At 45.1% G+C, this 22052-nt stretch overlaps 1 protein-coding gene across 1 annotated transcript in view; it reads right to left on the bottom strand.

Annotated features, from left to right (window-relative positions):
• The window catches only part of LOC147725818 (uncharacterized), a 257980-nt gene that overhangs the window by 212645 nt on the left and 23283 nt on the right, over positions 1-22052 (bottom strand). Inside the window, exons 3-4 of the mRNA XM_086959995.1 lie at positions 19180-19335; positions 3545-3785 (exon numbers count right to left, since the gene is read on the bottom strand). Of these exons, the coding sequence (XP_086816121.1) occupies positions 3545-3785; positions 19180-19269 (331 nt within the window). The 5' untranslated portion in view covers positions 19270-19335. The remainder of the gene's footprint in view (positions 1-3544; positions 3786-19179; positions 19336-22052) is intronic.

The raw sequence follows: 22052 nt of genomic DNA, 5'->3' as shown, positions 1-22052 counted from the left end.
GAGGGCATCTCATACGCCGATGACACGCAAATCATGGTGTCTCTGGCCCACTCAGTCACCACTTCCGCCGTCAACTTTAGGACCTGTATGCAGATGGCCTCAGAGTGGATGATTCAGAACTCCCTAAGGTTGAACGGCGACAAAACCGAGATCCTGGTTTTTGGCAAGGACCAGGATATCTGGTCGAGTGAGTGGTGGCCTCCATCTTTGGGAAAATGTCCATCTCCTTCCCAATCGGTCAAAAATCTTGGCGTTCTGTTCGATACCTCCCTGTCCATGACCTTACAGGTCAATCGAACAGTGGCCACGTGCTGGGGAGTAATTAAGATCCTGAAAAAACTTGTGCACTATCTTTCTCCTCAAGCTCGTAACCAGATAGTGGTCGCGTTAGTGGGTTCCAGGCTGGATTACTGCAATGCTCTTTATGCAGGTGCCAACAAGGGACTCACGCAGCGCCTTCAGGTTGTCCAGAACGCTGCTGCGCGCTTTGTTTTAGCCCTACCCAATGCATCCTCTGCCACGACAGCCAGGAGAAGCCTCCATTGGCTTCCAATACAACAAAGGATCTCTTTTAAGATCCTGTGCTTGGTGTTCAGGGCTCTTTCGGATGATTCCTCAAGCCCTCTGGGCTCTCTGTTAACACGGCATATACCCTGTAGGACCCTCAGATCATCAGAACTTGATTTACTGGTGGTCCCCAGAATCAAGAAAGTTCGCTGGGGCAGCAGAGCATTCTCTAGTGTGGCTCCGAGACTATGGAATTCTCTCCCACTAGAGATTAAAGCTCAACCATCTCTGTTGCTTTTTAAAAAGGCGCTTAAAACGTGGTTATTCATCAAGGCCTACTTGTAACTTTCGCATTCTACCCCTGCTAGATCTTTGGCTAGGCGCCTTGATGCCCCTTGGGCTGAGTTGCGCGATACAAATTTATATAATAATAATAATAATAATAATAATAATAGGTGTCTTTTGGTGTCGGGTTTCGTCATCGTTTTCAAAGGTGACCTGCTGCAAAGTGCTGCTGCCGTCCAAGAGGAAAGTTTCTGGAGGGATCCAAGCCCTGGATCGAAGATGTGAAGAACCTGAAAGCAGAGGGGACAGAGTCTGGGTCACGTTGCCAGTGACCAGGAGAGCCGGATAGGCTGATGCCCACCGATGTCTGGTGATTTCAGGTGAAGAAGGTGAAGCTTGACTTTTCAGCCACAAAGTCCCTGAGATGTTGACGATGACCAGGAGCTGGATTCCAGCTGTCCCAGAAAAGATGTAGAGTGCTGCGGTGTTGGTGACCGGATGGACCCAACAAGCCTTGGCAACAGCAACACATGCAGAAAACAGAGATAGGCTTCGATGCAGACCAGCAATGTCTGGAAGACTCACCACTTGGTAGGGAGTCAGGACATGTCTGGAGCAACCAGAGAAGACCAAGGAAAATCAGAATGGCCTTTGTGGGGACCCACCAGGAATCGCGAAGTAGCTCAAGCGGAAATGCAAGAAGCAGGCTCACGGAACACACGTGGAGTGTAGGCCCACAATCTTCAGTGCAGAGGATGCTCGGGGCTTGGGCTATAAGTAACCTAAAGCACAACTTCAAGAAATCTCGGGAAGTCAATGCACGTAGCAAATGTGCATGGTGTCCAGGAGTTCCAGTTCCACATCACTCGTGAGGACTGCGGGTCTCAGCTTTGCTGGGGACTCGTGTCGGCCTTCGAGAAGTCTGGAAATTCTCTTCCTGGGCTGCAAGTACTTCGGTGACCGGCAGGAACTTCGAAGATGCAGACCAACAAATGCTTAATTGGTGCCAGTTTGAACAGGGGAGTCACTCCTTGACCCCATGGGAAATTCCTCTATCCTCTAGTCTTTAGTAGAGCATCGAAGTTACAGGATTCATTTTCAGAGTTTCGTCCGGGTGTAATCTAAATTCCTGTTGCCAGGGGTCCCATACTTATACTAAGAAAAGGGGTTGGACATACTCTGGGGACCCACCTATGGGAGGGTCTGGAAAGAGGGGTGGTTACTCCCATTTCCTTTGTCCAGTTCTGCAACCGGTTTGAACTAGACTATGCACAGGGACACCAAATGTGCTCTCAGTGCAGACATCAAAGCACTCTCAGAGTGCACCCACCCACCCCCAATACACTAAAGCCTGTACAGGAAACCTATTGTCCAGGCCTCCCCTGCCGGAGTTTCGGTCGGAAGCAGGAGGCCAGACTCGTGTCCTTGGCTGCAGCATCCATTTTATGATACCAAGGCTGGTTTAAACTATTACCGGGCAGACCAGTGTGCACATGTCTCTCCCTCTAGAAGGGTGGACTTCTACCCCCGCCACCAGGACTGGTGGGGGGGGGGGGTAGGATTCCAAAGTGATTGACACCAAATACAACATGTCTCCATGCAGCCATTCCAAAGTTAGCATTCACTGCGAGGTTTTAATGCACTTAAGAGTATATGATCTGGCTGTATCACAGAACAGCCTCAGAGAATAGATTCCGAAAGCTGCAAAGGGGTTCTGCTCGTGCATGGGCACCCTCTCACACAAAACCAAGCCCTCTGCCCTTCAGGATTGTTAAGGCCTGCCATAGGAGTGACTAATAGGTTTATATGTGTCAGTGATTTAAAGGTAGATATTGGTAACCTATATCTTAGTAAGGGGTGCATGCACCACCTTACTCAGGCTGCAGTGGCAGTCATGTGGTGTCCTTTTGGAAGGCTTCCCAGGGGTGGCATAATATATGCTTTAGCCCTGGTAGCCCTCTGGGGTACCTATGCCTTTGGTACCTAAGGTACCATATACTAGGTACTCACAAGGGTACGCCAGTAACCAAACTGGAGTGTACCTAAAGTACATGCAATCATTTTAGAGAGGAAGCAGCTAGGGTGGGGTCCTGGGTATCAGGGCCCCAGCCAGACTACGTCAAAAAACATCAAATCACCAGAAAAAAGTAGGGGGTAACCATAGTAAGCAGGTCCTACTCTCCTACACCTCGCTCATGAATATTGATCTTGGTGCCATAGGAGATGATGAGATGTGACCAGTTATCTCATTGTGGACATTAATGATGTAACTGGTGATGTAAAGGGCCTTGCAATCCCTTCAACTGCATTAAATTGTGTCACTTGTTCAGTCTGACCGATGCTGCACATGAACGGTGAGTATTTTGTGTAGTATCGACAGAAAGGGCGGGTAATCCTATTTCTCGACTAAAGATGGTGCCCCTGTGGTGTTTGCACAGCTCAACAACAAAGACTGTCAGCCATCTTGAATCGAAGGACCATGCTGTTCTATAGTCCTATTGACATACCTCTGTCAGAAGATTGCACTCAGTGAGCCTCAGACGTCCGTTCCTTGATATGGGAGGCAGAGACATGGCTCGCTTCCAGGAATTCTCGTTTACTGTCTTGAAGCAGACACTAACTGGATCATATGAAAAGGGAAAGTTTCAATATTCTCCATATCTGTATCAAAGAGTATTTTGGGGATTGGGCTAAACTTTGCAACTCTGACATATGGATCTATCCGACAACATGATACTTTCTATAAACTTACCATAGTTGGGGCAGACGGGGGCCTCGCCTCCACGATTAGACACCAGCTGTATCTGCGACTTATCCCAGTTGATCACACGGATGTAGAATGTTGGGTTGTGGATGCCGTTGTAGCGGCGACATAGATCTGCATTTGCAAGACAAGTCCTTCCATTATGGCATCCAAATTTCACATATATGCGACTAAGAATCTCTCTCTGCCCAGAACTGATGGTCTGAAAGGGTGCAAGGACACCTTCATTCTACAGAAGAAATAGGAGGGACAGGTCTGAGTTACTTCTGCGTGTCACTGGTAGACAACATCGCTATCACATCTATTCAATCAAGATGTAACCTTTGAATTGCAATGTTTAGCTGTAACATCACCCATCACAGCTATCACTAGTAATCTGTTACTGTAACATCTGTCAGTGAAGTGACTATCCATACTATGAATCACTATTACTGTAACATCTATCGCTGCTGTCACTAGGAATCTGTTACTGAAACCTCTGTCAGTGAAGTGACAATCCATACTATGAATCACTATTACTGTATGTTAGATTTGGGGGTCTCTGGTTGGCATAGGTAAGTACTTCTGACAAGCAGGGACCCTCTCCTCTAGTCAGGATAAGGGGATCACCCTCTAAAATAACCCCTGCTCACCCTTTAGGTAGTGTGGCGCAAGCAGACAAGACTTATCTCAGAAGCGTTTTAGGTTAAGCATTTGTGAACAAATACAGTAACTCAACACCACAAAACGATACCACTCTAGGTTTTGTATAAAAATAAGTTGCCTTTATATAAAAGGCTTAGCACAAGTTCCAAATAACGTTTAGAAATGAGGCCACAATACTGTTTTAGGAAAGGCTATGATTACTTCAAAGAAATGCGTGTCTTTCGGGTCCCTGCGCGTCGCACTGACTATGCGGTTCTTTTTGGGGCAGTTTGTATCACAAAAAGGGTTAAATCAGCGTTGCAGACTCTCTGGTCTGGTGCGCACAAGTTGGAGTGCGACTCTCACAGTACCTTTTTAAGTTGTCAGGCGTCCGGCTCGGACGAGGCGCGTCGAAGTGACGGCAGGCTCCTGGCGTGGGCGGCCTCCCTTTTGGTGTGGTCCTGGCTGTGTTGGGGCGCTTGGGGCGTAGTGTAGACCGGGGGCCACGGGGGAGCACGGCAGACGGTCCAGACCTTGGTGCGGTCACGGGAGATGCGGCGTACGAGCCGTACCCTCACCAGCGGGGCAGGCCTTGCGAAGGGAACAGCAAGGCACGAGGCGGCCAGTACGTGCCATACGTCCGGGCCGGCTCTTCAGGTGCGGCGCTGCTGTGGGATCTTTACCAGCGCGTTGCTAGGCGGGTGGTACGCTGGAAGCGTATGGGCCAGGCTTTGCTGTGCGGGGCGTTTCTGATCCCTCAAACAGGCGGCGGGAATCAGCTCACAGTGCGGCTCACAGGGGGGAGGGTGAAGCGGCGTGCGGGTGGCCCTCGGCAGACGGTTCAAGCTACGGCTCGAATTGAAGAGCAAAGACACACGGTGCGGGGCTGCCAGGCACGGGCCTGGAAACAGGCAGGATTACGGGTCGCACTTAGATCGCGGCTCCAGCAGCAGGACAAATCTTGGCAAGGTCCAGTAGGCTGTGAGGGCAGGAGGAGTTCAATATTCCTGGGACTCCGTTCAGGGGGCAAGCTAGCTTCCAGGCCCTTGGAGATTTGTTTGAAGGCACAAGTTTGAATACAAGTCTCTGTTAGTCTTTTCCCTCTCCTTCCACAGCAAGGCAACCACTGCAGGCCAATCCCCCAGGTCAGTACTCCTCCTTGCAACTTTCCCAGTTCCTTCTTGTCGGGCAGAGGTTCTTTTTGGTTCAAGCAGGATCTGATTACTTAGCTGCAGGGCTCCTATATTTATACTGCAAATCTTTTGTTCTCCCAGGCCAGGGGGCCTGTGCCTAGTTCAGTCCAGTCTCTGAGCACTTTGTTGACGTGATACAGGCTTCTGCTTTCAGTGGGCAGGGGAGAGACATCAGACGCTCCGCAGGAGGTGGGGCCAGCATTGTGGTGGCAGTTACAGTCTAGAAGTACTCTGTTGACAGTCTACCCTCTCTCTTTACAAGGTGCAGGGCAGAGACCTCAGACGCTCCACAAGGGGTGGGGCCAGCATTGTGGTGGCAGAGCACAGCCCTATTCAGAACCTAGGTGCACTCCTCCCACCCATCTGGCTGTAATCTTCCTATTCACCACCTGGCAGCCCCAGCCTGTCTCCTGGAATCCCCCAGCTCTGTCACACACAGGCCCCAGACAGCAGATACACATCCTAGCAGAGGCAGGCTGAAATGGTTAGGCAAGCAAATATCAACTTTCTAAAAGTGGTATTTGCAAACCCAGGATACTAAAATAAACTTTACTAAAAGATGTATTTTATTATTCTGAGTTCCGGCATACCAAACTTGAATTTCCACTGTGTTCCCTGAGTCTGGCCTATGAGAACAGGTAGCCTTACAATAGTGAAAAACGAAATTGGCTGTAATTCACTATTAGGACATGCCACACGCATCAGGGCTTGTCCTACCTTATGCTTACAATGCGCCCTGCCCTTGGGCCTACCATAGGGGTGACTCACATGAAGTAAAGGGAAGGTTTAGAGACTAGCAAGTGGGTGCACTTGCCCAGCCAGCATGACCGTACCAGACTTACTGATCGAAGATTGCAACCTTGACCTGCCCTTCTTAACGGAGACATGGCTATCCCCAAATGCTGAGTTTGATATTATCTCTGCTCTTCCCAGTGGATTTCTTATTCAGAGTCAGCACAGGGTCAAAGGGAAAGGAGGTGGCCTCGCTATAATCCATAAAGACTCTTTAATCTGTCGATTTGAGGAGGGTGGTATTTCAGATACAGAAAGTGCTTGTTTCAGTATCCAAATAACTCCTACCAACTCCCTCTCAGGATTTCTTATCTACCGCCCGCCAGGCTGTATAAAACATTTTACAGAATCCCTGCTGGAAGCTACTTTAGCAGCAGCAGCCCGGGCACCCGACTTTTTGGTCCTCGGAGACCTAAATCTGCACTTCGATAACGATAAGGTGGCCTCTGACCTTAGCTTAAATCTTAAGGCCTTTGAATTAAATCTCTTAAACAAAGAAGCCACTCACGTCAGAGGACATCTGCTGGACCCAGTTTTCTCTAATAACAACCAGCTTATAGTTCAACCCCCATTGCCCCTACCTTGGTCTGATCATTTTTTAGTTCCCTTTTCTTGGGAAATCCGCTCAGAAGAGAGAAGTGCCCCTCGCCCTCGTATACTTCAGAGAGCCTGGCCAAAGTTATCGGTGGAAGATCTGACACGTACTCTAGAACAAATGGCCCCCGTAGCAGAATCAGATGTCCTCAAAGCAGACTCAAACTTTCAGAACTGGCTCAATGGCGCCGTGAACACGGTTCTGCCTCTCAAAATGGTGATAAAAAAAAGTAGTACTTTTAAATCCCCATGGTACACCACTGAACTTAGAGACCTCAGAAAAGCCTGCAAAAAGTCTGAACGCATCTGGAGGAGAGACTGGGCAGTCAACAGCAAAGCCTCCTACCAGTCTGCCTTGAGACTTTATAAAATGGCACGGCAGAAAAATAAAGCATCCTTTTTTGAGGAAAAAATTAAGCTATTGGTTAACTCCTCTAAGGAAACGTTTAAGATTGTCAAGCAACTTCTTAAAGTCCGGGCCCCAGCAATCGCACAAGAGGATACCGAAGCAAGGTGTGACCGGCTTGCGGAGTTCTTTGACGATAAAATACAAAGAATTCTTGTTAGTCTACCACAGACTGTCACGATCTCAGGCGTTAATACTTCCCCGCTCCCGACAACTGGTCCCCGGTTGGACGTGTTTAGATGCATCACTAGGGAGAACTTTTGTAAAACTCTATCCACTGTGAATAGTGGCTCCCCTTCTGACCCGGCGCCTATGCACGTCCTTAAACAAATCGCAAGTACCATTGCCCCCCTTACTACAGAGTTGTTAAACTCCTCATTTACCAACGGGGTAGTGCCCCCCAGCTGGAAGCAGGCCAGAATTAAAACTCTCCTAAAGAAACCGGGGCTAGACACCACCGATCTAGCTAATTTTCGCCCGATATCCTTGTTACCGGGACTGGGCAAAATCGCTGAAAAGCTAGTAAACCAACAGCTCTCAGGATTCCTGGAAAATAATGTCCTACTGAGCGACTCCCAAACGGGTTTTCGCCCAGGACTGGGCACTGACACAGCCCTCTTAGTGGTGGCCGAGGAGGCAAGGTGCATCTTAGATTCAGGGGGATCAGCGGCACTGATCCTCCTGGATCTGAGCGCTGCATTTGATACGGTGGACCATGAAATCCTGGTCCACCGTCTTGCCAGACTGGGCATCGCAGGGTCAGCCCTTAGATGGTTGGAATCCTTCTTGAACAAATGTTCCTTTAGGATCTGGGAAAATGGTGTCATGTCTAAGTCTACTCCCCTCCAGTGTGGGGTCCCCCAGGGATCGTCTCTGAGCCCCACTTTGTTTAATGTTTACATGGCCCCGCTGGAGGAGGTAGTAGCCCCTTTTGGGATTAAATCCATCACCTACGCAGACGACACACAACTAGTCATCTCGCTGACACCGCAAGTGGGATGTTCAGACAGCCTTTCGGGTTGCCTAACTGCAATTTACTCCTGGATGACCGGATCTAAGCTCAAATTGAACGGAGCTAAAACCGAGATCATGGTCTTGGGCCATCAATTTACATCCCTGCCCACGGAGTACTGGCCGCCTTGCATGGGTGAGTTACCCCAGCCTAAAGAGAAAATTAAAAGCCTGGGGTTTGGTTCGAACCCCAACTAACCTTTTGGACACATGCCCAGAAAGTTGCAGGGGGATGCTTTGGCCTGCTTCGGGCAGTTTGGAAAGTTCTCCCCCTACTGCCTTTTCAGTCCAGGAAGCCAGGGTCTAATTCTATCAAGACTGGATTACAGCAATGCTTTTTTCCTGGCAGCACCAAAAGCCACAATTAATATCCTGCAGCGGGTGCAGAACGCAGCAGCCAGGTTGCTTATGGGGGCTCCAAGAAGAGCCTCGGCCAAACCATTGCTGAGAGCCCTCCACTGGTTTCCAGTACATGAACGAATTGCTTTTAAATCATCCTGTATCACCCATAAAACATTGCAAGGCAAAGGCCCTCCGGCCATGAGAAACTTGATTCGTCCCTATAGACCGGCTCGGGCCCTCCGATCAGATGGGGACAATCTTGCTATAGTCTCGAGAGTGAGGAAGGCCCGTACAGGAGGCCGCCGCTTTTCTATAAATGCGGCAAAAAACTGGAACGCTCTCCCCAGGGACATTCGGAACGAATCTTCTTACCCTAAATTCAGAAAATCACTTAAAACTTTTCTTTTTCCTAAAACCCCTTAAAATTCCAGATTTTCAGAGTTTTTTTCTGTTATCAGTTAGGTAGCGCTGGGACGCTCCAGGGCAGCCATGCACTTTACAAATCAAATTTCATTTCATTCATTTCACGCAGGTTCTGCAATGGCAGACCTTAGACACATTTTTCCAGGCCGCTTCTGTGGGTGGCGCAACGAGCGCTGCAGGCCCACTAGCAGCATTTGTATTTCCAAGCCCTGGCACTCCCGTTGCACTTTACTGGGGTCTGACAGTAAACCAAATAAGCCAATCATGGAAACCAATCAACATATATACTTTATACAGGGAGCACTTGCACTGTGGCACTGATTGGCAGTGGCACAGTGCTCTGAGCAGCTAACACCAGCAAAACACATGAGGCACAGTAGAAAAAATGGAAGGGAGACCCACGTCAATGGTGCCAGGTCTAACACTGTAACATCTCCATCCCTGCTGTCACTAGAAATCTGTTACTGTACCATCTGTCACTGCAGTGACTATCCAACTATGAATCACCATTACTATAGCATTTCCATCACTGCTGTCACTAGTAATCTGTTACTGTAACATCTGTCACTGCAGTGACTATCCAAACTATGAATAACTATTACTGTAACATCTGTCACTGCTGTCACTAGGAATCTGTTACTGTAACATCTGTCACTGTAGTGACTATCCAACTATGAATCACCATTACTATAACATTTCCATCACTGCTGTCACTAGGAATCTATTACTGTAACATCTGTCACTGCAGTGACTATCCATACTATGAATAACTATTACTGTAACATCTGTCACTGCTGTCACTAGGAATCTGTTACTGTAACATCTGTCATTACAGTGACTATCCATACTATGAATCACTATTACTATAACATTTCCATCACTGCTGTCACTAGGAATCTGTTACTGTAACATCTGTCATTACAGTGACTATCCATACTATGAATCACTATTACTATAACATTTCCATCACTGCTGTCACTAGGAATCTGTTACTGTAACATCTGTCACTGCAGTGACTATCCATACTATGAATCACCATTACTATAACATCTCCATCACTGCTGTCACTAGTAATCTGTTATTGTAACATCTGTCACTGCAGGGACTATCCATACTATGAATCACTATTACTGTAACATCTGTCACTGCTGTCACTAGTAATATGTTACTGTAACATCTGTCATTACAGTGACTATCCATACTATGAATCACTATTACTATAACATTTCCATCACTGCTGTCACTAGGAATCTGTTACTGTAACATCTGTCACTGCAGTGACTATCCAACTATGAATCACCATTACTATAACATTTCCATCACTGCTGTCACTAGGAATCTATTACTGTAACATCTGTCATTACAGTGACTATCCATACTATGAATCACTAATACTGTAACATCTGCATCGCTGCTGTCACTAGGAATCTGTTACTGTAACATCTGTCATTACAGTGACTATCCATACTATGAATCACTATTACTATAACATTTCCATCACTGCTGTCACTAGGAATCTGTTACTGTAACATCTGTCATTACAGTGACTATCCATACTATGAATCACTATTACTATAACATTTCCATCACTGCTGTCACTAGGAATCTGTTACTGTACCATCTGTCACTGCAGTGACTATCCAACTATGAATCACCATTACTATAACATTTCCATCACTGCTGTCACTAGGAATCGATTCCTGTAACATCTGTCACTGCAGTGACTATCCATACTATGAATAACTATTACTGTAACATCTGTCACTGCTGTCACTAGGAATCTGTTACTGTAACATCTGTCATTACAGTGACTATCCATACTATGAATCACTATTACTATAACATTTCCATCACTGCTGTCACTAGGAATCTGTTACTGTAACATCTGTCATTACAGTGACTATCCATACTATGAATCACTATTACTATAACATTTCCATCACTGCTGTCACTAGGAATCTGTTACTGTAACATCTGTCACTGCAGTGACTATCCATACTATGAATCACTATTACTGTAACATCTCCATCACTGCTGTCACTAGTAATCTGTTATTGTAACATCTGTCACTGCAGGGACTATCCATACTATGAATCACTATTACTGTAACATCTGTCACTGCTGTCACTCGTAATCTGTTACTGTAACATCTGTCATTACAGTGACTATCCATACTATGAATCACTATTACTATAACATTTCCATCACTGCTGTCTCTAGGAATCTGTTACTGTAACATCTGTCACTGCAGTGACTATCCAACTATGAATCACCATTACTATAACATTTCCATCACTGCTGTCACTAGGAATCTATTACTGTAACATCTGTCATTACAGTGACTATCCATACTATGAATCACTATTACTGTAACATCTGCATCGCTGCTGTCACTAGGAATCTGTTACTGTAACATCTGTCATTACAGTCACTATCCATACTATGAATCACTATTACTATAACATTTCCATCACTGCTGTCACTAGGAATCTGTTACTGTAACATCTGTCATTACAGTCACTATCCATACTATGAATCACTATTACATTTCCATCACTGCTGTCACTAGGAATCTGTTACTGTAACATCTGTCACTGCAGTGACTATCCAACTATGAATCACCATTACTATAACATTTCCATCACTGCTGTCACTAGGAATCTATTACTGTAACATCTGTCATTACAGTGACTATCCATACTATGAATCATCATTACTATAACATCTCCATCACTGCTGTCACTAGTAATCTGTTACTGTAACATCTGTCACTGCAGTGACTATCCAAACTATGAATAACTATTACTGTAACATCTGTCACTGCTGTCACTAGGAATCTGTTACTGTAACATCTGTCACTGCAGTGACTATCCAACTATGAATCACCATTACTATAACATTTCCATCACTGCTGTCACTAGGAATATATTACTGTAACATCTGTCACTGCAGTGACTATCCATACTATGAATCACTATTACTGTAACATCTGCATCACTGCTGTCACCAGGAATCTGTTATTGTAACATCTGTCACTGCAGGGACAATCCATACTATGAATCACTATTACTGTAACATCTCCATCACTGCTGTCACTAGTAATCTGTTACTCTAACATCTGTCAGTGAAGTGACTATCCATACTATGAATCACTATTACTGTAATATTTCTATCACTGCTGTCACTAGGAATCTGTTATTGTAACATCTGTCACTGCAGTGACTATCCATACTATGAATCACTATTACTGTAACATCTCCATCACTGCTGTCACTAGTAATCTGTTACTGTAACATCTGTCAGTGAAGTGACTATCCATACTATGAATCACTATTACTGTAACATCTCCATCGCTGCTGTCACTAGTAATCTGTTATTGTAACATCTGTCACTGCAGTGACTATCCATACTATGAATCACTATTACTGTAATATTTCTATCACTGCTGTCACTAGGAATCTGTTATTGTAACATCTGTCACTGCAGTGACTATCCATACTATGAATCACTATTACTGTAACATCTCAATCACTGCTGTCACTAGTAATCTGTTACTGTAACATCTATCAGTGAAGTGACTATCCATACTATGAATCACTATTACTGTAACATCTGCATCACTGCTATCAATAGGAATCTGTTACTGTAACATCTGTCACTGCAGTGACCATCCAAACTATGAATCACCATTACTATAACATCTCCATCACTGCTGTCACTAGTAATCTGTTACTGTAACATCTGTCACTGCAGTGACTATCCAAACTATGAATAACTATTACTGTAACATCTGTCACTGCTGTCACTAGGAATCTGTTACTGTAACATCTGTCACTGCAGTGACTATCCAACTATGAATCACCATTACTATAACATTTCCATCACTGCTGTCACTAGGAATCTATTACTGTAACATCTGTCACTGCAGTGACTATCCATACTATGAATCACTATTACTGTGGCATCTCCATCACTGCTGTCACTAGGAATCTCTTACTGTAATATATGTCACTGCAGTGACTATACATACTATGAATCACTAGTACTGTAACATCTGTCACTACTGTCACTAGGAATCTGTTACTGTAACATCTGTCACTGCAGTGACTATCACAACTATGAATCACCATTACTATAACATTTCCATCACTGCTGTCACTAGGAATCTATTACTGTAACATCTGTCACTGCAGTGACTATCCATACTATGAATAACTATTACTGTAACATCTGTCACTGCTGTCACTAGGAATCTGTTACTGTAACATCTGTCACTGCAGTGACCATCCAAACTATGAATCACCATTACTATAACATCTCCATCACTGCTGTCGCTAGTAATCTGTTACTGTAACATCTGTCACTGCAGGGACTATCCATACTATGAATCACCATTACTATAACATTTCCATCACTGCTGTCACTAGGAATCTATTACTGTAACATCTGTCATTACAGTGACTGTCCATACATACTATGAATCACTATTACTGTAACATCTGCATCACTGCTGTCACTAGTAATCTGTTACTGTAACATCTGTCAGTGAAGTGACTATCCATACTATGAATCACTATTACTGTAACATCTGCATCACTGCTATCAATAGGAATCTGTTACTGTAACATCTGTCACTCAGGTGACCATCCAAACTATGAATCACCATTACTATAACATCTCCATCACTGCTGTCACTAGTAATCTGTTACTGTAACATCTGTCACTGCAGTGACTATCCAAACTATGAATAACTATTACTGTAACATCTGTCACTAGGAATCTGTTACTGTAACATCTGTCACTGCAGTGACTATCCATACTATGAATCACTATTACTGTAACATTTTTATCACTGCTGTCACTAGGAATCTGTTATTGTAACATCTGTCACTGCAGGGACTATCCATACTATGAATCACCATTACTATAACATTTCCATCATTGCTGTCACTAGGAATCTAGTAATATAACATCTGTCATTACAGTGACTGTCCATACTATGAATCACTATTACTGTAACATCTGCATCACTGTTGTCACTAGTAATCTGTTACTGTAACATCTGTCAGTGAAGTGACTATCCATACTATGAATCACTATTACTGTAACATCTGCATCACTGCTATCAATAGGAATCTGTTACTGTAACATCTGTCACTGCAGTGACCATCCAAACTATGAATCACCATTACTATAACATCTCCATCACTGCTGTCACTAGTAATCTGTTTCTGTAACATCTGTCACTGCAGTGACTATCAAAACTATGAATAACTATTACTGTAACATCTCCATCACTGCTGTCACTAGTAATCTGTTACTGTAACATCTGTCAGTGAAGTGACTATCCATACTATGAATCACTATTACTGTAACATCTGCATCACTGCTATCAATAGGAATCTGTTACTGTAACATCTGTCACTGCAGTGACCATCCAAACTATGAATCACCATTACTATAACATCTCCATCACTGCTGTCACTAGTAATATGTTACTGTAACATCTGTCACTGCAGTGACTATCCTAACTATTACTGTAACATCTGTCACTGCTGTCACTAGGAATCTGTTACTGTAACATCTGCCACTGCAGTGACTATCCATACTATGAATCACTATTACTGTAACATCTCCATCACTGCTGTCACTAGGAATCTATTACTGTAATATATGTCACTGCAGTGACTATCCATACTATGAATCACTAGTACTGTAACATCTGTCACTACTGTCACTAGGAATCTGTTACTGTAACATCTGTCACTGCAGTGACTATCACAACTATGAATCACCATTACTATAACATTTCCATCACTGCTGTCACTAGTAATATGTTACTGTAACATCTGTCACTGCAGTGACTATCCTAACTATTACTGTAACATCTGTCACTGCTGTCACTAGGAATCTGTTACTGTAACATCTGCCACTGCAGTGACTATCCATACTATGAATCACTATTACTGTAACATCTCCATCACTGCTGTCACTAAGAATCTATTACTGTAATATATGTCACTGCAGTGACTATCCATACTATGAATCACTAGTACTGTAACATCTGTCACTACTGTCACTAGGAATCTGTTACTGTAACATCTGTCACTGCAGTGACCATCCAAACTATGAATCACCATTACTATAACATCTCCATCACTGCTGTCACTAGTAATATGTTACTGTAACATCTGTCACTGCAGTGACTATCCTAACTATTACTGTAACATCTGTCACTGCTGTCACTAGGAATCTGTTACTGTAACATCTGCCACTGCAGTGACTATCCATACTATGAATCACTATTACTGTAACATCTCCATCACTGCTGTCACTAGGAATCTATTACTGTAATATATGTCACTGCAGTGACTATCCATACTATGAATCACTAGTACTGTAACATCTGTCACTACTGTCACTAGGAATCTATTACTGTAACATCCGTCACTGCATTGACTATCCAATCACAAAGCAGCGGGACAAGACATCCAGGGGGAGCCAGCTCTCCAGCCACTGGGACAGAAATTGTTCCATGTTGCCCTTTTCACAGCCCTCCGGAAAACCTACAAAGCAAAGGTTGTTTCTGCGCGCCCGTCCTTCGGCATCCTCCACACGAAGCGCCAGACCCTTTTAAATATTCTCCATCGCCGCCATTTTCTGCTTCAGGGTCCCGACATCATCTTCCACCACCGAAATCCTAGACTCGGCCTCCGTGATTCTCGCCACAGCGTTGCGCAGGTCTTGTCGCAGGAGGGTCACGTCTGCCCCAACACCCCAATTTTGGCATCCAGCATATACATGTAATGATTTTGAGAAGACACTCAAGCAAATGCGTCTTCTATCATTACATGAGAGAAGTCACACTGGCAGAAGCCATGTCAATGTCCTGAATATCACAAGCTTTTCCTTACAAGGGAAACATTGGAACATCCCACAGACTGCCCACCATGGGAAAAACCTTAAAAATGTGTGGAATGTGGCAGATACTCGCCCCAATATCATCGATCGTGAGGGTCATCGTCACCCAGGCCGATCCCTTGTGCTACCTCCAAACTCAATGAAAGGCTGGGGTGTAGAGGTACCTAGTAGTAGTCAGAGGTTTGAGCATCTGCATGGAGATGCTGCTTCCAACCCACTTGTAACCTTATGCATAGATTGGCTCTTAACCTAGTCCATGATTGTGGCATCTGAATACAAGGCAATCGCCTTCCTCCCAAACCAAGATGGCACCGCTTCCCAAGCTGATACACTTAATGGCTACCTCTGCACCATAAATACGTAGATGATGGGTAGAGACTTAAAGCTCGACACCACAAAAACAGATCATGGTTGGTGGACACTGTCAAAAATACCAGTCCACCACCATATGTCCCACGGAGCACAAGGCCTCTCCAACAACATCAAGAGAAGATAGAAGCCTAGGGGCAAACATGGACTTAGAACTATCTTTCATACCATGACAACAAGGTCATGAAAAGCATCTTCTACACAATGGAAACACTGCTACACATCTGCACATATCTTGGATACCAACTCATCACACACAACATGAGAACAGTTCTCACATAGGATCCAAATTAAAGACACCTCTCTTGCCACCACACACCCTAGAAGGTGTATGTTTGAATTGGGGGTCTCTGGTTGACACAGGTAAGCACTTGTGACAAACAGGGACCCTCTCCTCTAGTCAGGGCAGGGACCTACTCCTTAAGAATAACCCCTGCTCACCCTTTAGGTTGCGTGGCGCGAGCAGTCAAGGCTAATCCTCAGGGCGTTAGTTTGAGTTAAGCATTCATGACCACATACAATAAACAACAATGACCCACCACAAATGGACACCAGGCTGTATTTAGGAAAATACGTGTACTTTATATAAAAATAAGTTGCTATGCAGTTTTATCACAAGACCATAATAAAGTTTTTCTTCAGTGGGCTAGTACATCTCCTAGACCGGTTTCCCAATCTTTCAGGAAAATAGCGTTTGTTCCAATGCTTAATTTTGCAGGCCTGTGCGAACCGTACTGCTCCTGTGCGGCTCGTACGGTGATGGCGCATCTTTCAAAGTCTCAAGCGTGCAGCGTATTCTCTCTACTGGGCGCACGGTTCGAAGCGAACACTTGGATTTAGGTGCATTGCACAAATGCCGGCATACCAGAGCCTCTGCCCTGTATGCGGCGTACTAGGAGTCACTTCGCAATGCGGGGCACACAATTCACCATACCTTGGTATGCGGGCGATGTGGTGTTGGAGTCGTACTTCATTTCACACGGCGTGCGGGGACCGTACCTTTGGGTTTTTTAGTGGCGTGGGGTTTCCGGGTGGGCAGGCGCAGCACGGGTTTCCAGTACGGACCGTACTGGAGGTTCTACAGGGTGCGTCGTGGCCCTGGGGATTCAGGAGGGCAGAGCGGGGCGGCCGGGTACTCTTCACCTGTATGGGCTGTCCGGGGTTGTAGGCTGCGCTCCAAGCAAATTCTGGCGGGAGAGGTGAGGGGGCACACAGCGCACTCCGTGCAGACGAGGAGACAGGGGAACGGGCGGCCCGGCGTAGAGAGAGCGGCTCGAACTCGAGCGAGGCTCTCAGCGGGCAGGGGCGGCCAGGCTCCGGGGTGTCACGGCCCTAGGAGGGGGCGAGGGCACCAGAGGTCATGGCTCCAGCCCGGGGGGAACACAACAATTCAGCAGTAAACGTGCAAAGGTAAGATGAGCCCAATGGTCCCGGGGCTCAGGTCAGGGGGCAAGCTCAGGTTTCAAGCCCTTGGAGATCGCTCTCAGAGTTCTGCACAAGTTGAAATGAAAGTTCTTCCTCAATCTTTAGCTTCTCTCTTTCTTGTAGCGAGGCACCCACCACAGGCCAGTCTCTCAGGCTAGAGACAGTAATCCTCCTTGTAGTTTTTCCTGGGTCCTCCTCTTCGGGTAGAGTTTCTTCTTGGCAAAAACAGGATCTAATGTTTAGGAGCAGGGCTCCTACTTTTATACACAGTTTCTTTTGTCTTTCCAGGCCAGGGGGCCTGAACCTGGTTCAGCCCAGTTTTGGAGTACTTTGCTGTTTCTTTCAGGGTGCAGGGCAGGGACATCAGACGCTCTGCAGGAGGTGGAGCCAGCATTGTGGTGGCAGAGCACAGCCCTATTCAGAGTCAAGGGGCACTCCTCCCACCTAACCTGGGGGTAATCCCTCTATTCACCACCTGGCAACCCAGAATGTCCCCTGGAATCCCCCAGCCCTGTCACTCACAGAAACTAGACAGCAGATACACATCCTAGCAGAGGCGGGTTGAAATAGTCAGGCAAGCAAATGCTAACTTTCTAAAAGTAGCATTTGCAAACACAGGATATTAAAATAAACTTTACTAAAATATGTGCTTTATTATTCTGAGTTCAGGCATACTAAACTTGAATTTCTACCATGTTCCCTGAGCCTACTGGGATTATAGAGTGTAATAATTCCAGCAGCCTATTCTGGCCTATGAGAACAGGTAGCCTTACAATAGTGAAAAACGAAAATGGCTGTAATTCACTATTAGGACATGCCACACATATCAGGGCTTGTCCTACCTTATGCTTACAATGCACCCTGCCCTTGGGCCTACCTTAGGGGTGACTCACATGAAGTAAAGGGAAGGTTTTAGGGGCTGGCAAGTGGGTGCACTTGCCCAGCCAGCATGACAGTACCAGACTGCACGCAGGTTCTGCAATGGCAGACATCAGACACATTTTACTAGGCCGCTTCTGTGGGTGGCACAACCAGTGCTGCAAGCCCACTAGCAGCATTTGTATTTACAAGCCCTGACACTCCCGGTGCACTTTAATGGGGTCTGACAGTAAACCAAATAAGCCAATCATGGAAATCAAACACATATACACTTTTCATAGGGAGAGCATATGCACTTTAGCACTGGTCAGAAGTGGTAAAGTGCCCAGAGTCATTAAACCAACAAAAACAGGTCAGAGAGAATATTGGAGGAAGGCAAAAAGTTCAGGGATGACCCTGTAGAAAGGGCCAACTCCAACAGTGTAGTATGCTCCCCATGTAAGCAAGCGCTTCAGCACCCTGCTTAGATACATACCTTGGCCTTCTTGTATTCCATGTCTCCCTTCTCCCTATTGCAGGCTGCACACCCTCCTGTGGCCCCTATGTTGAAAGCCTCATACCTGCCCACTCTCCCATTCCAAGCCTAACATGGTACTTCTTCCATTTGTATTGATTCCTGAACTGCATGCCCAGCTGATACTCACCTGAATGTCCCACTCGCTGCCCACATATGTGCGCACGTAGCTGAAATGGTAGGGGGTCTCGTTGACCACGGTCACAAAGTAATTCCCCATGGTGGGCGCCCGGCTTCACACCTCTGGTGCTCCGAGTATGCTGTGGCTGCTACAGGCCAGGGATCCCTGTGGTATCAAGACATGTGCACATGACATAAAGGAAGAAGAAGGGTAGGGAAGAAAGAGACAATAATTGATAACACAACCTGCACAACGGTCTATACCAAGTTAACTTCGGAAACACCGGGCAGCATCAAATTACCTTTTATGAAAACTATGATAGATAGGAATGGGAGAGACTAAAGGAGGTGCCCCCAGATGTGAAAGTTACACAGAGACCCCCTCAGGAGAAAAAATAAAATACAGTGTGCAACTGCTTGCACGCAAGATCCGCCGTCCAGGAGGAGAGTTGAACGCAGACACAGCACCAAGATATCCTGAACAAAAGCACCAATAAGACAGACAGTGATTGGAACAACAACATGGGACAACATGTACAAATCACCCACACATCTGTAAGACAACCTCACCTGGCAGCAAAGGCACCAGAAGAATACAGTAGACACTCCCAGCAGCAAACAATACAAGCCCAGCACCAGAGATGTACCTATTTGACAGTCCACGTACTGAAAAAACCCAACTCAACAATATGAGTGTTAGCGGAAACATGCAGCATTGCGCTGTGTTGTAATAGCATTTATGTAGTGCTTACTACTCTTGATGAGGCATTGAAGCACTTTATGCCGGGCTACACGGTGCTCCTGAGCCAAAGGTTAGTGGCAATTAGTTCTTGTTGGTTACTGGGATGAGCCTTGTGCTCTTGAAAAAGTCAATCAAAGCATGTCCCAGAGTCTCTTTGTGGTTTATGGCATTGATGAGTTAAGTGTGACCAGTCATGGGGGACGCCCGTTCACACAGCTGCTTGTTGGGATTCACAGATGAGCTAGAGGTGACTGGGTGCTATGTGGGAGGGTGTGAGTTTCAAAGAAATGGCTTCTGATCTGTGAAAAGAGGTGCACAGAGTACAGGAAAAGAGGTGTTTTGTGGTAACCTAGAGTCTGAGGGCGCAAAACTGTAGAAAGAAACATTATTGGCTCGTGAGATAGTGCTATATTAGATACTTTTGACAGGCGCTAGGATAGGCTAACAGTGCGTCTGGCGCTAAGCTACCACTAGACCAGCACTTCAGCAAGGACAGATGATCAACTCAGGGGTTGGAAGAGCACAGGATGGGGTAAAGCTCACAAATATCAAAGAGGGTTCAGCACCCCTAAAGTTTAGCTCACAGTGCTGATTACAAAGCATAGTGTGATGTGTGTGATGTGTGTGAATGCCCCAGCTTTAGCACGGCACAGGATGGGGATGGAACAGTGGAAGTATATTGTTGGGAGGGGGTAGAGACAGGACAGTCTTTAGATCTTCAGGGGGCCTTTTCAAAGCAATGAGCTATTGAGAACTCCTCCTGAACAGAACCATCAATCTTACTTTCTCTGTCATCTCTATGTATGTTTAGGCTGTCCAGTTTTAGGTTTAAACCTATAATAACTGATAAAACCCCACTGAAAGGGAAATATCCCTTATCAGTGTAAATATATAAACACTGAAAAAACACCGGCACAACCACAAACTAAATGTTGTTCTAAGAAAAGAAAAGGAGAGTAAAAGAGTAATTTATTCCTTCCTGAAGGGGCCAATACAATGTAACTTTGTTATACAAGCTATCAGCAAGAAAGACTGGGATATCATTATTCTGCTTGAGTTTTGTTGTTTGTCCTTCATTTCGATTTTTTCAGTTTTGTGGTCTTTTTGGTCTAAAGTTGCAGGGTTTAGAAGCATGCTTTAGGTCTTGTTTAATTATTTTGTAAACTGTATAGAATCAGGAAAATATCAAAAACATATTTGATATTTTGGCTGCATTTGATTCTTTCACTGATAGGTAAAATGGCTGGTTTCATAAGAATCTTTCTCAATATGTGCCATCACATTTACCCACCGAGAACGGGTAAACACCCTTGATACATCAGCCCCCAGTTTCTAGCGAGTCAGTATTAATAGTAGGTGAATTGACAAACCCCAGACTTTAAACATTCAATGCAAGGTATAGTGACAAGTATATTTGAAAAAAGTGCTATCACCACTCTGTACAAGTTCTAGATCCCTTTCGTGTAGGGAATCTTCTCAGTTGTTTCAAAAGTGCTGCTTCATTTTTAATAGCTTCAATAACTCTGAGGGCATAAGCGCTCAGTTTAACGCAAATGTTGCTGAACCTACCCAGAGAATCGCAATCTTCAAACGCACCAGTATTGGCATGGAAAGCTATGTCAGTGGCCAGAGTTAGCACAATTGTGTACTGGCTGTTTTGGTGTTGCCGGTCTCAAGTACCAATGTTGAGAGGGCCTTTTCACAGAAAAAAGTTTACATGGGAAGCGAAGAGCGCACATGACTAAAGACTCACTGAAGAAGTATTGTATGGTGTACTACAATAAGTTTCATTTGCAAAAATGTATTTGGACCTCATATACACTGTAAGTACACTGTCTATATACCATGCTCTATCAGTGCAGAAAGCAAGCAATATTAAAAGCAAAACATTCCATAAGCACCGGAAAAACACAGTTTCTGTTGTTTTTAATGGTGTGAACATGTGTAACCACTGTTTTTTAAGGTATTGAAATAACTTGAAAACACTGAAAAAACGGCACCAGAATTTACCAAAAATAGAAACTGTAAACAGGAAAGCCTATGTATGTTACACACATTTCCAGGTGTTCAACTCCAACTAGATTTAAATTGTCTATAAAGTGTTCCTGGTCCCTTTTCTAGTTTTTCAAATTGCCATTTGA

Source organism: Lissotriton vulgaris, chromosome 3_1 (assembly GCF_964263255.1).
Source record: "Lissotriton vulgaris chromosome 3_1, aLisVul1.2, whole genome shotgun sequence".
NCBI classification, from domain to species: domain Eukaryota; kingdom Metazoa; phylum Chordata; class Amphibia; order Caudata; family Salamandridae; genus Lissotriton; species Lissotriton vulgaris.
The sequence above is the reverse complement of the archived record's forward strand: the minus strand, read 5'-3'. Positions and strand labels throughout refer to the sequence as shown.